This window comes from Pomacea canaliculata, linkage group LG1 (genome assembly GCF_003073045.1).
Source record: "Pomacea canaliculata isolate SZHN2017 linkage group LG1, ASM307304v1, whole genome shotgun sequence".
Taxonomy (NCBI): Eukaryota; Metazoa; Mollusca; class Gastropoda; order Architaenioglossa; family Ampullariidae; genus Pomacea; species Pomacea canaliculata.
Genome location: NC_037590.1, coordinates 39973064 through 39988478, shown reverse-complemented (window position 1 = coordinate 39988478; position 15415 = coordinate 39973064). Strand labels below are relative to the sequence as shown.

Here is a 15415-nt window from a genome sequence, read left to right as displayed (position 1 = left end):
ATTAAAAAGTTGAGATTTTCATTTTCTCATGATTCGAACTACAAATAGAGTTTTATACAATCACGAATCTTACTACAGCTTTGCTGCAGAAAATTGATCTGAATTTTTGGCATCTGATCAGAAAGATTAAAAAGAAAGTATAATTAATAATGTATGCTTATTATCCTATTTTACCAGCAAATACATTATTTTTTGGATTTTTAAAATCAAACAATTTAACATTAAAGCTAAATCAGTTAGCTGAAAATAACTTTCATTTTCAACTATGCTGCCATCTTTATACTTTAACTTAGTTTAGTATTATTTATATTATCATGTCATTAATTATTGCTTTTTGAAACCTGTCTTTTATTCAGACAGAACATAATGTTTACAGACATAATGGTAACTTAAATGTTTTCTTTGAATAGGTTTCGTGATGAGCAATGAACGATTGAAGGCAGAGATCCTGTGGACTCTCAAGATTGTGGAATCACACTACAGTTTCAGATCTGCTGAAAAGTCTGCTGAACTGTTTCGACTTATGTTCCCAGACAGCCAAGTAGCTGCAGAATTTAAGTGCGGTCAAACAAAAGCCAGTTATCTAACTTCATTTGGGCTTGCTCCTCACTTTTCGAAATTGCTTCTGGACTGTGTAAATTCGTCGCCTGAGTATAATCTTTTGTTTGATGAATCTTCTAACCATAAGACTCAAACTAAACAGCTGGATTTCCATGTTCGTTACTGGAGTGACAATGCTGTAAGGACTCATTACCTGACCTCGGAATTTTTGGGTCATTCCGCGGCCATAGACCTTCAACAAAAGTTCAGTAAGGTAATTAGCGAATCAAACTTCAAGCAAGCTAATTTACTTCAAATTTCTATGGATGGACCTTCTGTAAACCTAAACCTTCTTGAGAAAATTAATAACGACATGATTACCAATCACAATGTTGGTTTGTTAAATGTGGGCAGCTGTGGACTCCATGTTATGCACAATGCATTTAGGCGTGGTGCGAGGCTTCTCAATGGGAGCTTGAGTCATTTCTTACATCTGCTTATATCTTGTTCAGAGACAGCCCAGCCAGAAGAGAAGATTATATAAAAGTAACTGGTTCCACATCTTTTCCAGCCAAGTTCTGTGCTCACCGATGGCTTGAAAACAATTCTGTTGCTGAAAAAGCAATTGTTATGCTTCCATACTTGGAAAAATTTGTCAAAGCTGCAATGGAGAAAAAATAACATTGCCAAAGAACAAATCTTTTGATATTGTAAAAGCTGGAGTCTTATCTACCCTTTGCTTTCATGTCGTCTGGCTTTCTTTAGTTTAATTGCCAGTATACTTGAACCTTTTTTGAGAAAATACCAAGCTGATCAGCCTCTTCTTCCTTTCCTTTGTTTAGACTTACATGACATTATGAAAAATCTGATGCACAAATTTATCAAGTCAAATGTACTTAATAAATGTGAAACTGCCCTCCAACTTGTGCAGGTTGATATATGCAACAGTTCTAACCATGTCAATCTGAGCATGATCGAACTTGGCTTCAGGGTTGATAGACTACTGGCTGTAGCTAAGAAACAGTCATCAGTAAACGATGGAACTCTTCATGGCCTTCAGAGCTGAATGCAGAGATTTTTTGAAAGCAGTTGTTCTAAAATTGCAGGATAAATCTCCACTGAAGTACACCCTAGTGAGAAACATAACTTTCTTAAACCCAAAGACCATGGGGGAAAAAGACAAATCAATACAAAAAATGAAAAAGGTTTTGTTGTATTGCCAAGGTGTGAAAAGGTTTGATGATGTGACTTGTGACAAGGTATTGTCAGAGTTCCGTAATTTTCTTGACAGTTCTGCAGGTGAGTGTGGTAGTAAGGCTTTTGACCCTATGACACAAAGACTGGATAGTTGGTTTTATGATGCCCTTGCTGGAAAAGCAGAGTTTCAGGTGTTGTGGTCTGTTGTCAGACAGTTACTCCTACTCTCTCATGGTCAAGCTACAGTGGAAAGAGGATTTTCATTCAACAAAGAAACAGTAGCTGACAATCTTAGTCAGACTGCACTAAAAGCACGCAGAGTAATTCTTGATCATATTCACAGTGTGGGAGGGGTGGAAAATGTTGAGATCTCCAAACCACTGATGATATCCGCTTCTAGTGCCTATGGCAGGTATGAACGTTACCTCTCTGAGCAGAAGGAAACAGAAGAAAAGCAGGTCCACAGAAAGAGATTAGGAGATGAGCTGGTAATACTCACAAAAAGGCTAAAGACCACCAGTGCCGAAGAACGACACCTGCTGGAACTGGCTGACAGACATAGTTTCCAGGCTGAAGAGCAAAAAAGTTTTTCACTTATTGAAAGATCTAACAACATGCGTTTGTTAGCCAAAGACAAGAAGAAGGAGATAACAAAGATTCAGTCAGACATTGATAGATTACAGGAAGAAATTAAAAGGTGTTGAATTGTGACATTCAGAATTAATGTTTATTTCAGTTTAAATAAGCCTGCACAATTCTGTACATGTATGCTATGGAACATGTTAAAAAACCAGAACTATTTAGAGGAAATTAGGTTGTGTAAAGAAATTGTATTGTTTAGTATTGGTAAAAGCTGTAGGGGTGACAAAGAATTGAATTTCATCAATGAAACTTTTGCTTATAGTAGATGGATTGCTTTGTCATTTTGTAATCTTAATCTTATGTGTATTAGTATATCATGCTGTTTATGTATATGTTTGCATGTGTTACATGTATGTGTAATAAGAATGCTTAAATAATATCTCAAGGTTAAAAATAAATGGGCTGTAATGCTTGACAGTTTCGACTCATTCCATCTTTGGTTTAGCATTAGGATCACACTCTTTTCATTCCTCATCTGATCCTCCAATCCTTGGCATTCCTTGTAGTCACAAGAAAATGTTTGGTCTACACATCTGTACAACACTAGTTGCCCTTCCGTATTCGCAAAAAACGCTCTTTTTTTCAAAAGTTCTTTAGAAACTTACTCTTTCTTGAACTTTGATCTTCTAGTACTACTGTGCATAGCTCTATTTCTATCTCTCTCTTCCCATTAGAGTGTGTGTGCGAGAGAGAGACACGTGAACTGACTTTTGTATTACACCAAAGAATGGCTTTCAGGTTTTGCAATTATTATTACTTAGATTTCTAGAAAACTTGGAACATTAACGGTGTATGTTATCAGCGCGCTAAGGACACTTTTTAAGTTATCTAATCTAAATATGGCAGACAGGCATCAAAATTAACTCTTTGATTATTTATTACTAGAAATACATGTATTTGAGAACATAGAGAAGACCACAGATTCATAAATAATACATCTTTCCGACCACACAAGAGAAAAACTTAAGCATTGATGACTGTCACTTAGGTCCTTTCGAATGCATGAAAGGTCCTTTTAAGGTCCTTTTTTGGCACCATCCCTGATCCCTGGGAACCCTGTGGTAGCTATTACTGGGAGAGTACATGGATAGACATGGCAGCTGACAGTGCCCGCCCATCACTGCTGTTGTTATCTGACATAGAGCTTCCATCTTTGGAGAAGGTGGCTCCCAGGAACTTGCTGCTTATCTCTTTGAGCTGTACCCTGTTCTTGTAGTCTTGTAGATTGCTGCTTTGCCATTGATCATTACTTTTCTTTTCAGTGCTGGTCTCCGTTCCATATGCATTCGAACTCTGTCAGTTTGTTGGTACAGTCTTGCAATTCTTTGTCAGTGCTTGCTAACAGATCTATGCTGTCTGTATAGGTTGCAGATTGGCCCTCCACCATTGGAAATGGAAGTGTGATGGTCGTGGAGGGTTTGCCACAATACTAATGGTGCTTCATCACTTGTACATAATTCAGTCTATATGTGGTAAAAACCGAGGAACACACAAATAATGTTTTTTTCAGTTTATTTCCCTGAAGTTGTAATTATGAAAATACATTTCATCATTACAGCCTCACACTTCTGACTATGACATTCATTCCCTTGTAATTATTATTGTAATACCCATAGTACAATCATGCTTTGGAGATAAATCATTTTTAAAGTAGAAAAAGATGTAACCTTTGGTGCAAATCTCCAGAACCAATGCAAACTATATTTTTGGTGATGGAAACCAAATCTTATCTGATCAAGATTAAGGAAAATACTAGTTTCATACCTTTTTGTATTTGTTCTCAAGTATAACACTCCATTCTGAACACACTGTAATGACAGTTGAGGAGCGAGCTTCAGGTTAGACCAGCATTTGAGAAAGCTTTTTAATAAATGTTACCTGCCAAGGGCCTACAGTGTAATAGGTATCCACAAGAACTTTCTCTGTATAGATGAGAAAGAGGTGCAGCTATGGATATATGTTGTTGCCTCTGAGGTATCTAAATTACCGCTCTTAACAAATGTTTTTTTTATATATGACCACAACCAAAGACTGGATGCTAGACAGAAACTTGGTTATGTCTGCAACTCTCATCATCACCCTTTGATGCCAGGGATTGCTTGTCAATAATCCTTTCTGTCCACAGTTTCACCTTCCAGATGATCTTTCTTTGGCTAACAAAAGTTCTGTAAACATGTTAAAATCTCCTCCTTCAAAGTCTCTCTTTTCAAACTTTCTAACTAGGCAATAAATATATTTTTCCAACCAAATTTTCTTCAGCTAAATGCTGCTGCAGTGCCTAATTTGTGTGCACTGGCCAGCAGCATAAGAAACGTTTACTTGATAGGTAACTGCCTTATTTCAGGGGTTAACTTTGCACCACAGTATTACACGAAAAGGCTGAATCCTATCTCTACACAATATATGTGAATTAGTGGTTTGTGACTCAGAAACCTTCCACTGCACCACGCATGCGAAACCTTTGTAGAAGGAGAAAAGTGCTTGCAGTGTAGCACCTCATGTTTGCTACAAAGACTAGCAAGTGATGACAGGAGTGGGTGTTCTGCAGACAGCTCTTCAGGCAATTAAGACAAAGCATAAACCTGGGATGTTCACACATCTGCGTGCATGCACACATACACTGACTCAAATATCAATAACACACTACATTCCAACCGAAGAAAAAAATGCCCATCAAATTCATCTTTTTTAAAATGCGTATCATTTACAAATATCTTAAACCTTTCAGACAACAGGAGAAATAACGGAATCACAATCAGATAAACATAGCCATCAACACGTAGCAAGTTGCACAGTGTAAAGGCATATACATCTTGCAGGATAAGGTTGGGAGATGCATCTAGACATAGCTTGTACAATTGTTATTTCTTCCCAACTGTAAAATTACACTGTATATCATATAGTACCAAAAGTAATCTTAAAATGAAGGCCTGCTGAAGTTATCACCATAACACATGCTGAAAACAGAACAGTAGTATCACCTTTGTGCTGAAGAAGATTGTGGTGTTTATGACCTCAGTTTTTACCTTTGCTAATAGCTGATAAACGCCTAAACAGCTGAAAACCTGCATGTTGCAAATATTTCTTCACAATCATTTATAGTGGTTTTAGGACAAGATGCCAAGATGTTTTAAAGGCATTTAGTAAAATTTTCATTTAGCAGTTTAGGTATACATTTTTCATTGTAGCACTATGGTCCAGATTTTTTAAAATCAGCTTTATTCAATTTTAAAATGCAATTATGCACAGAAAAATGATAAAAGAAAAGCACTGAACACAAAGTCTTCATACTCAAAAGGAAAGGGAAAATGTGAACTATCAAATTAGGTCACAAAGGATCATAGATTGGATCCCAAATGTATATAATTAACTTTACCACATTTGTCAGCATTACATCTTACTGTTGCAAAAATATTTGCAGTGAGAATTAGCATTGCATCAGACCTTTTGGAAATCCCTGCAAAATAGGATACTAGAAAATTTACAAGCACAAAATTTAACAAACTACACCTTTCCTATGGGGAAAAATGTTCACAAATCTCTTTTTTATGGTAAAAACTCTAAAAATCTATGAAATTAGATTTTGTATGAAATAAATGTAACCAACAGTTCATGCTCAGCTTTCACTGCCTTTGAACACTCTTTCTAGCTCTTGCACAATGCTTACAAAGATGAAAACACTAGGGTCAAAACCCACGTGGTCTTTGGACCCAGGTAGATTAACAGGAAAATAATCAGGCATCCAGCAATATCATCACAATATCACCTGAGATAGGAAACAGTCACTATGTGAAAAAAGGTTTAAGGTTGTACTCTTAAACATTAATTTCTTCTGCATGCGTATTCATACAAAACATTAAAAATACAGTGATCAATAAATAACTTGCTGAAGGAAAGAGGAAAAAAATCTTAAGTGCATATACAAATATTCAAGTTTCATTTCATGCTTCCATGTACAGGAGACATATTCACATATGTACATTCTCCCTGTCTCATTCTCTCGGTGCCCAATTTGTGTGGCATGTTACTTTATGTAAGCTAAATGGATATATCTCAAGCTTAAATGGGAGAAAATAGAATGTCTAGATTCAAACAAGCTAGCTAATTTTGTATGCAAAAAAACTTTGACAAACAGAACATCAAGAAAACTCTAGTTTATGAAATTAAATAGAAGACACCTGTTTATTCCCTGAATACCATTCACCAAAGAATTCAGCTAGCCTTTATGCAAGCTGAAACACTGCAATGCCCAGTTGGATTAAAAAAAAATTAAAATATAACATACCAGCTAATGAAAATTTTGTACAACACTCTTTGCACAGAATAATGTTCCCAGTTTGTTATTTTTTTACCCCCAAAGAATACAGACTGTATTCAACTTCCTGAAGTACTTGAGAATTTGTGATTAATTGGAATTGGGGTGAAACCATTATTTTTTATTTCTGAATGTTTTTATAAATTATTCTTACATGCATTTGAATTTCATGACTCGTGTAGTTTATCACATGCTACATTTATGAATATTAAAATTATGCAGTGTATTCCCCTAAAATGCTGCATGCTTTCAATCTATTTTGTATATTTTCTACTAACACTAAATATATTTAATGAAAGCATTTTGTAAGACTAAATCTGATTTTTCCTGATTAGGTCCTATTTTCCACTAGATGGGCTGAATAGGTAGAAGACTGACAGTTTCTCATCAGATGCTTAATATAATCTAGCTCTTCTTGTTCCAGGCTTCAAGAGTTTGTGGACAGAAAAAAAATGTATTTGCTTTATCACAACATTTTTTTTGTTTGGCAAAGAAACAAATCTCTAAGACTATTTTATTGACAGCAAAGAGAAGAAACAGATGTATATGCCACCTAAAGATAGGTATCACAGTTTACCCTTCAGACAACACTCTTTGAAGAGTCACCTTCTTTGCTGTTGCAGTCTCTAAGTTCTAAGTAATAAATGCAAGTATCTTTAAACTTTCAGGCATGGACAAACATGCATCTTGTCACACAAATGCACGTTTTGATGTGCATGCACACACACAAACCACACACACACAGAGACTGGATTTAATGGCACCAGAGCAGATGACCCATAAATGATGCTGATCAAAATATCCAAAGCATATTTAATAACTAGTAAATTGTGCCATCATGCTTTTTGGATAAAATTTCAGCACTGTTGCTAGAAAGATAGTGTACTTGGAAGCAACATCACAACGTGCTTATTGGTTAAGGCATAGTAGGAGCTTTTACGCCACTCAAAAGGGCGAAGAGGGAAAAAGAGATTTAGTAAAACCTGCAAGAGACAACATATTTATTTTTCAAAAATTATCTCTGAGACAGAATTATTGGTAATTCTTAAGGCAATAAACAGTTTCTTCAACTGCTTTTGTCACATCAGTGGAACACCCAATAAAAAATAATGGATAAGCAAAACTTAACACTGATTTCACATTAAAATTAACATTAGAAACATGACTCTGAGGGAAAAACTTATAGAACATGGGTATTAGCAGCTGTTTTTCAGGAAACTGAGATTCACTCTCGCAGTCGAAGGAGCTCCCCTGACGTTGTCATTATGCTATTGACAAAACAGACACAAGAACATTTGTGCAGTTTAAAATGTCTTTGCAGTAAATGATGGATATAAATGGTTTCTTGAACTCTTGGTACCTTAAAAACTTTCTGCTCCAATCATTTAATATATTTTTACAATAACCTTAAGTGCTTTTTTTAATCTTTTGGTCCTGAAAACCATTTGGTAATATCTACTTTGTCTACAATGATGAGAAATCTAATGACACAACAATGTTTAAGGAGGAGCAGCACATACCAATCTCTAAGATTAGTCAAAGCGTACATGTATTGAATAATTAATGACCAATCAGTCTTCACAAGCTGTGTTTTAATGCTATTTTTGAGACATGCAGCACTTACCAGTCCACTAAATCTGCTCCAATGATATCGTGTATGTGATATGAGATTCCTAACCTGGCAAGTTTAGGCCAGCGCCGCTGTTCCAGTTCCTGAAAGACATAGTTATGTCTTATATAATAAAAAGAGGCTATGAGCCATCAGTTTCAAGATCAACAGCAAATCTTCTTCGCAAATGCTTGATTTTCTTTCAATTCAGAAAAGGGATAATATGCATGCTGATGCATCCAACACATCAGAAATGCAAAGGCATCTAAACCAATGCAAGGATAGTTTTCTCAATTTGTATGAATCTCACTTAAAGTGACACATTTAAGCTGTTAAGCATAAAATTTTAGAAACAGAAAAAGCGTATCAATTATTCTGATTGCAGTAACAGGCTTCACATCTTTCCTAATACATGTATCATGCAAAGTAAGACCTACTTCCAGTTTTGTTTTTCTTTTTCATTCATTTATGCATTTGTTCATTTTCCCTTTCTTCCCTGTTCTTTCCAGATCCCCTTTCTCCCTTAAATTTATAAAGCTGAATGGTGCACTCACTGTTTTCAAGATTTCCCTGTATTTGCATTTTTTGATCATTGTTAGAAGAGACTTCCTGCCTCTAATATAACTTTTCATGAAAATGCCTGTATTAGGAATAGATAACCACCAGCTGCCCACATCTCTAACAGTTAACAGGGACACCTGAACCAGCTGACTGCAATAAAAAAAAAGTGAAGACAGTGTCAACTCTTTATCACCAGAAAACTCCAAGCAGATGCCTGGCAACTGCAATGACAAATACCAGTGTCAGCTCAATTCTGCCTACAAAAGTTCTGTAAAGACTCATGAACAACAAACATTTTTATGATGAAACATATTAAATGACTATTAACGCTGGTTTTCGAACTGTTCTTATATCTCATATCAATATCAATCTAAAATTTCTTCCCTTAAGAAAAATAACAAGCAAATGTGTGAAAACAACAACAGCAAAAATAACAACCAAATATGTGAAAATACTACAGAACTCTCTTCCCTCTCTCCACCTCTTTCCTACTCACCAAACATCAGTAATGTGGACATTTTATTATCTATTAAATACTAATAAAAATTAGTGATTTATGTAGCTTGTAATCACTACACCATAAAAATACTGTTAAGAAAGAAAAAAACCATAAAGTCTTTTGCAAAATACAAAATGTTTGACTGTCTTATTACACTACTTAAAACTTGGGTTTACAAAAACAAAGTTAATATATAGCTAAATGTTTTTTTATATAATTGTTGTACAAATAGCAGGCCCTCTAAATCTTTAAAACTACAGGTACTTACGTAATTTCTGCATCTGTAAACCCATATTCTCTTGTCAGAGAATCTTTTTCGAGGCTGATGTCTGTATGAGCATCAAGAATATTTACTCTGACTTTCTCTGTGTAAAACAAAAGTTAAAATAAACGAGCAAAGAATGACTTCGGCCCTATGCTCCACTGGGAGTGATTAGGATTAATAAGAAGAAAGAATGACTTATAATCTTTTACAAACAACTCTAGCCTTGTCTGAAAATAAATACAGTGGAACCTCGGTTAACGAACTTAATCCGTTCTGGAAAGCTGTTCGTTATCCGAAATGTTCGTTATCCGAAACAATTTTTTCCATAAGAAATAAAGGAAATAGATTTAATTGGTTCCAAGCCCCTGTTGACTCGCTAATATTTGAAAGTTACAGGCTATATAGGTATTTGTTTTAATGACAACAGTTATAATGCAATAAAAACATTAACGAACGCATTTAAACATCAGAAAACTTGTTTTGACGGCGTGGTTGGAAGCAGGTGTGGGGAGGAAAGGGTTTAATTACTGCTTGGATTCCCCCTCTATGAGCACACGTGACATTATAAAATCGGGGTTGACTTCCTTTTTCTGTAGCTTTGAGGTTAAAGGAAAAAACTTGTCCAGTGTATGTTCCTTCTGCCTTTTTTTTGTAAAACTCTTCGGTAATACGACATCACACATCCGACAGTCGCATGCCTCCTTAATTCATACTTTGAAATCATTTCCTTTTTCAATTCATTTGTTGGCCGCTTCCTTGTCATTACCTCACTACTATTAATTGCTCTTAATCTTCTTTGGAGCCATGATTGAGGATTATCTTATTAAAATAAAGCACAAAAATCACTAAATAAGAAGGATGCTCACAGGTAAGGAACGACCGATCGTAACTGTCTCGAGCGCGAATGTTGACATGCTGGTCGGTCACGTGTGGTTCACGTGGCTGTTCGTTATCCGAAATTTTGTTCGCTATCCGAGACAAACTTTTAACGAAATTTTTGTTCGTTATCCGAAATATTCGCTATCCGAGGCGTTCGTTAACCGAGGTTCCACTGTACGGTTCAACGACATGCATGTTACTTCTTCAGTAAAAAGCAACCACCAGCCAGAAAGGAAATCTTAGTTTGAGCTTCATATTGAAAATGGTGAGTGAAAACATCTACTTGCTCTCGTTCTCTCACACTTACTCAAAACTCACCGATAAGAGTCTGATCAACTTTTGTTTCTGACATAACACGTAAAACATGGTGTGTGTAGTCAGCAGAGAATACCAAACACTGACTGTTGGAATCCACTCCTAGCTTAAATACTTTCACTTCCCCAGCAGTGACCAAGTCATTCTGACACCAAGAAAAATATACTTTAAAACAAGGTTTACCATGACGTTCTGGAAAGTTGCCAGAAAAGTAAATATTCAAGTATGATGCACATGTCCACACACACTGGCAGACCCACACCAAACTCATCATGAAAGTATTGTAATGTAATATAACAAATAAGCACTTAATTAAAATTAAGAAAAAAAAATCAAGTAGATAATGCTGCACTGTTTTCATGCTATAAAGTTAAAGACCAATTATTATGAATGTAACATTTTCTTGATATAGACATACATATCAAAATATATGTTTTCTGCTTTTAAATTACCAAGAAAGAAGTTTCCAGCAGTTTATTGCTTTGAAATATGTCTGTGCACAGAGCAATACTCACCAGCTGTTTATCAACAAGTGTGCGATTTTTGACCAGACTGTATAACTGGTGTTTCAAAATAATAGGTGGTAACCTTTCCTCAAATTTCTCCAGAGGAAACAATCCTCGCAACAGCAGTAAGGCAGCTTTAGTGTCAGATGGTACTTCTATAATAAGACATAAAATTGCAACTAATTCACTACAGGTATATCAATGCAAGTGAGCTATAGATATGAAGACTGTAAGGTATGAGTTAAAGATAAAAAGTTACTTTTTGTCAGGAGTGAACCCCTACATAAAAATGATAATAAAAGGTTCAAAACTTTTAATAATAATAAAGATTATTTATATAGTGCCACATCCCAGCCCTATGAGCAAGCTCATGATGCATTACTAATGATTTTAATTATAACAATTAAAAAAGCAATCAAGATAACGAGAAATTGAAGAAACCAACCAAGATGACAGGAAAGAAAAAGGAATAACATGTGGAATGGGGGCAAGGGGGAGGGGGAAGTGTAGTGCTATCTGATTAATGACTGAATGAATATAGTACTGAATATAGTACTGAACGAATATAGCACTCTGTTATCCAACAAATTTATGAAATTAAAATAAATGCATAAATTAGGGAAAAGGAAATCCTGGAGACAGAAGGAAATGGAGGACCAGACTTGTTTGTGCAGCCTAGCAACACGCTTCACTGTTGAAGATTTAGTGCTAAGATTGCAATAGTTTGTCATCGAAGAAGCCATTAGAGAGAACAAATTAAGAATGCTGAGGATACACCTCCCCAGGTCAAACAAGTAAACAGTTTTGCTGCCTCGAGTCATCAAGACGTTTTGCCACACTGCACGTTTCATCTCATTGTTGACATGTACAAACAAGAAACTGGATTGAGATAAAAATGGCGCCATAAAAGAAAGGAGTATTACTCAACTCATCAGCTAAAGCCATAGAAGTGAAACAAAATGTCATGATCGAGAACCACAGTCCAGCATATCATTAGTTATATTGTTTAGTTTATATTGTTTGCATATATCACGATCAAGAAATGTATAGCAGCTCAATCTGCCTGAGACATCCTCTGGTAGATGACAATACACTGAATACATAACAATTGTATAATATGGTCAGAAGCTATTTGAAATGACTTGCATAGCAATGCAGATATCTAACCCTGCTTGGTACAGCAATGAACTAACATGCTGGAATGGTTGAGACCTGGATTAACAATGACTATGGATATAAAAGACAAGTTTTCAGGATGAAAGTGATAAATGTGATATTGAAGCTAACTTCACAATCATGCTGGCCAAGTGTGAACAACACTTGCCGAATGTCCCTAAATTACATAAGATTGCAAGATGAGAATTCACACATAAGAAGCCTTATCTGAGACACTGAGAATTCAAAGAAATCTAACAGACAGGCTGTGAGAAACAATGAAAGGCAAAGGCCATACAATGTACTAGGCTACAAAAGATACATGATATGGCTTTTGTTTTTTGAAAGAGAATATCCAGAGTTGACATTAGCTATAATGACTGTCTAATAATGGCTAATTTCCACCAGTTCTCTGTCAGGCATTACAGCATTACAATAATAAGACACAGCAGGAACACATGGAATGGAGACGAGCAGTGACAACAGCAGTCATAGACAACAGACATCATTAGGAGCAGGCAGCAGTCTACTTGAATCAAAAACTGGAAAACAAAATTTTTAAGTACTTGGGAGCCAGCATGTCCAAAGAGGGCTGCTGTTTTCCAGAAATCCACATCAGCAACCAAACACAAGACCAACAGATTTGTAGGGATCACTGTCATCTCCTTGGGAAGCCCCTATGAACTTGTTCTGGCAACAGCAAAAAAGGACGAAGCTTCCCTATTTTGGTCATGTGGACTGCTGTAAGACACCAACACATTCCATTTGGACATCCTGGATAAAAACTGATGTCCAGGTTCACCAAAATAGGAGTGGCTGACAAACCTCAAAAAGTGGAGACCTGAAGATCTGACCAACTTTCTCCACACAGCAAAGCTCACAATAGAGAGCATTTTAGCAGCTCCTTGCAGACTCCCATCCTACCCCTAGTGATCAAGTCCCACTCCTAATGACCAAGTCAAAGATCAATTTTAATTGCTCATAAAATCACTGCCCTAGTACTGTTTACTTTGATTTATACAGACTTTAAGCTATAAAGTTTGTTTAAACTTATCTTTCTACAAATTGGGTCAACAAACTGAGTCAAAAAACTATGTTTATTCCTCTGGTGAGCTTGAAACACTGAGCTGTAATCGATAATTAAAAAGAGCGCAAGAATGTGACTGAAATGTTTATTACATATTAAGTTTGGCAATCAAGATGGTGTCTGATAATATCACCATCCTTCAAAAAATAAAACTGGATAGAGGTGAACACTTTCATTACAATTATTAGTGTGCAAAATATTAAAAAGAAAATGTTACTTTTTCGTACCTGACAAACCGTTTGTATCTCCCCGAGTACTAGGCATTCCATTTTCTTCATTATTTGCAGATGATGGCACATACTGACGTTTAGCCTTATATAAATCTGGCAGCAGTGTTCTTTTTCGACTCATTTCTGTAAAGATCAGATGCCAGGGATGATGACACTAAGTATTAATAATAATCATGTAATATCCTTTGGGCACTAACATTTAAAAAAAAAATCTTTAACTTGAAGGCACTAAAGTAACGAATGTATATAGCATCATCAAATTTTAAAATCTACCTAAAATTGTTAACCAGGAAAAGCTAGTTCAGTAAAGGTCCCCTTTTATCTTAATCTTTCTGTTATCATTGATCAAAAAAATTTTCATTTATTCTATTTCAGACTCAATTTGCTTTATATTTTGCAGATGACATATAAATAAATCTCACATTTACATTACAGAGAAGCAATCCTACATGTGTGATTCTATATAAACATACATACAAAGTCTATATCTTGGTCCTGCTCTCACTCATGCACATATATGAACCCTTTAAATGCATGCACCTGCACGTGCACCCTTTTTCTTCTGCTAACTTGCCCATGTAAACATTAATACCTCCCTAAACAAACCTAATATGAGAACTAAGAATTTTCTGAGATTTTTAAAAAACACATTTTAATAACTTTCAGATTTCTCCAAAACCCAGTCAATTTTGTTGTTTACTGACAATCTTTTCAATACACTAAAACATATTGATATGCATAATGAATGAACTTTCTATCATAAAGTCTTGCGTCATCTTTCCTTTCTGACATTAAAAAATATGGTCCATTTAAATTTCTAATTATATTGTTAAACTATGACATCCTAGCAATCTTGTAAGAAATTACAACAGATCCTCTTACTATCAAATATTATTACCATTAGCTGAATATATCATGTTAATTTAGGTGAATATATCATGTTAATTAATCTGCATATATGTTGTAAAGAAAAGATTAAGCTTATTTTGATTTTTTGAGAGTGTGTCTCAAAGTATGAAAGCAAAATGACACCACCTTTGTACTAAATTTTATTTGGCAAACACTTAGCCAAGTGGTGAGATTATTATTGTATGAAACAAAATGGATACTTTTTTAAAATCTTATTTTTTCCCCAGTCTGGTAAGCGAAACCAATCTTTATTTGTGTTACTGTTCTAAGTTTTCCACATCAGGAAATTATTTGTGCTAGTAAGAAAAATAACAGTACAATTTTACACAATGAAATCAGAGAGTACGTCAGGCTCATAAAATTTCTGCCAAAACTGCTTCGTAAAAAAACTCAGACAACTGCAGACGACACGGTGGTAACTTATTTAGCCCCAGTTATTCAGTGGGTGTTAACTTTTGATGGAATAAAAATTGGAGTGAAGAATAAGTCGACACCGATTTTTAAAAATACGTCTATCAAGTAAAAGTACAACAACCAGCTACACATAAATAGTAACACTATATAGCAAAATACGTTATGATGTTGCTAAGAGTCCCCTGAACTCACACTGAATGTTTCATGACCGATTAGGTACCTTTCTTTTACCTTCAGTAATAGTTTCACACATACACGACTTCCATATTGTCAAAAGTCGCAATTTGATTGG

General features: G+C 35.4%; 1 protein-coding gene across 3 annotated transcripts; it reads right to left on the bottom strand.

Moving 5' to 3' along the window:
• Positions 1–3877: 3877 nt before the first annotated feature.
• Positions 3878–15410, bottom strand: LOC112563678 (serine/threonine-protein kinase 19-like). 3 transcript variants are annotated; one of them, XM_025237916.1, is made up of 8 exons: positions 15355–15410; positions 13798–13923; positions 11338–11483; positions 10826–10967; positions 9632–9728; positions 8858–9014; positions 8319–8407; positions 3878–7962 (listed from the first exon to the last, which is right to left on the bottom strand). In XM_025237916.1, exons 1-8 carry the CDS (start codon positions 15374–15376, stop codon positions 7920–7922), a joined length of 822 nt encoding a protein of 273 aa, XP_025093701.1. In that variant the 5' UTR covers positions 15377–15410; the 3' UTR covers positions 3878–7919. The 3 variants fall into 3 exon arrangements, with proteins under 3 accessions (XP_025093701.1, XP_025093710.1, XP_025093719.1); XM_025237925.1 differs by having other exon boundaries at positions 15316–15403; XM_025237934.1 differs by having other exon boundaries at positions 15344–15400.
• Between the last annotated feature and the right edge of the window lie 5 nt (positions 15411–15415).

What these genes read in the sequence shown, in the direction of transcription:
- LOC112563678 (XM_025237916.1), bottom strand. Translation starts at nt 15,376, where the DNA reads ATGTGTGAAACTATTACTGAAG. An exon ending in AGATACAAACGGTTTGTCAG is followed by an intron (nt 11,484 to 13,797) that starts GTACGAAAAAGT and finishes GTCTTATTATAG; the next exon opens with AAGTACCATCTGACACTAAA. An exon ending in TTTACAGATGCAGAAATTAC is followed by an intron (nt 9,015 to 9,631) that starts GTAAGTACCTGT and finishes TTTTTATTGCAG; the next exon opens with TCAGCTGGTTCAGGTGTCCC.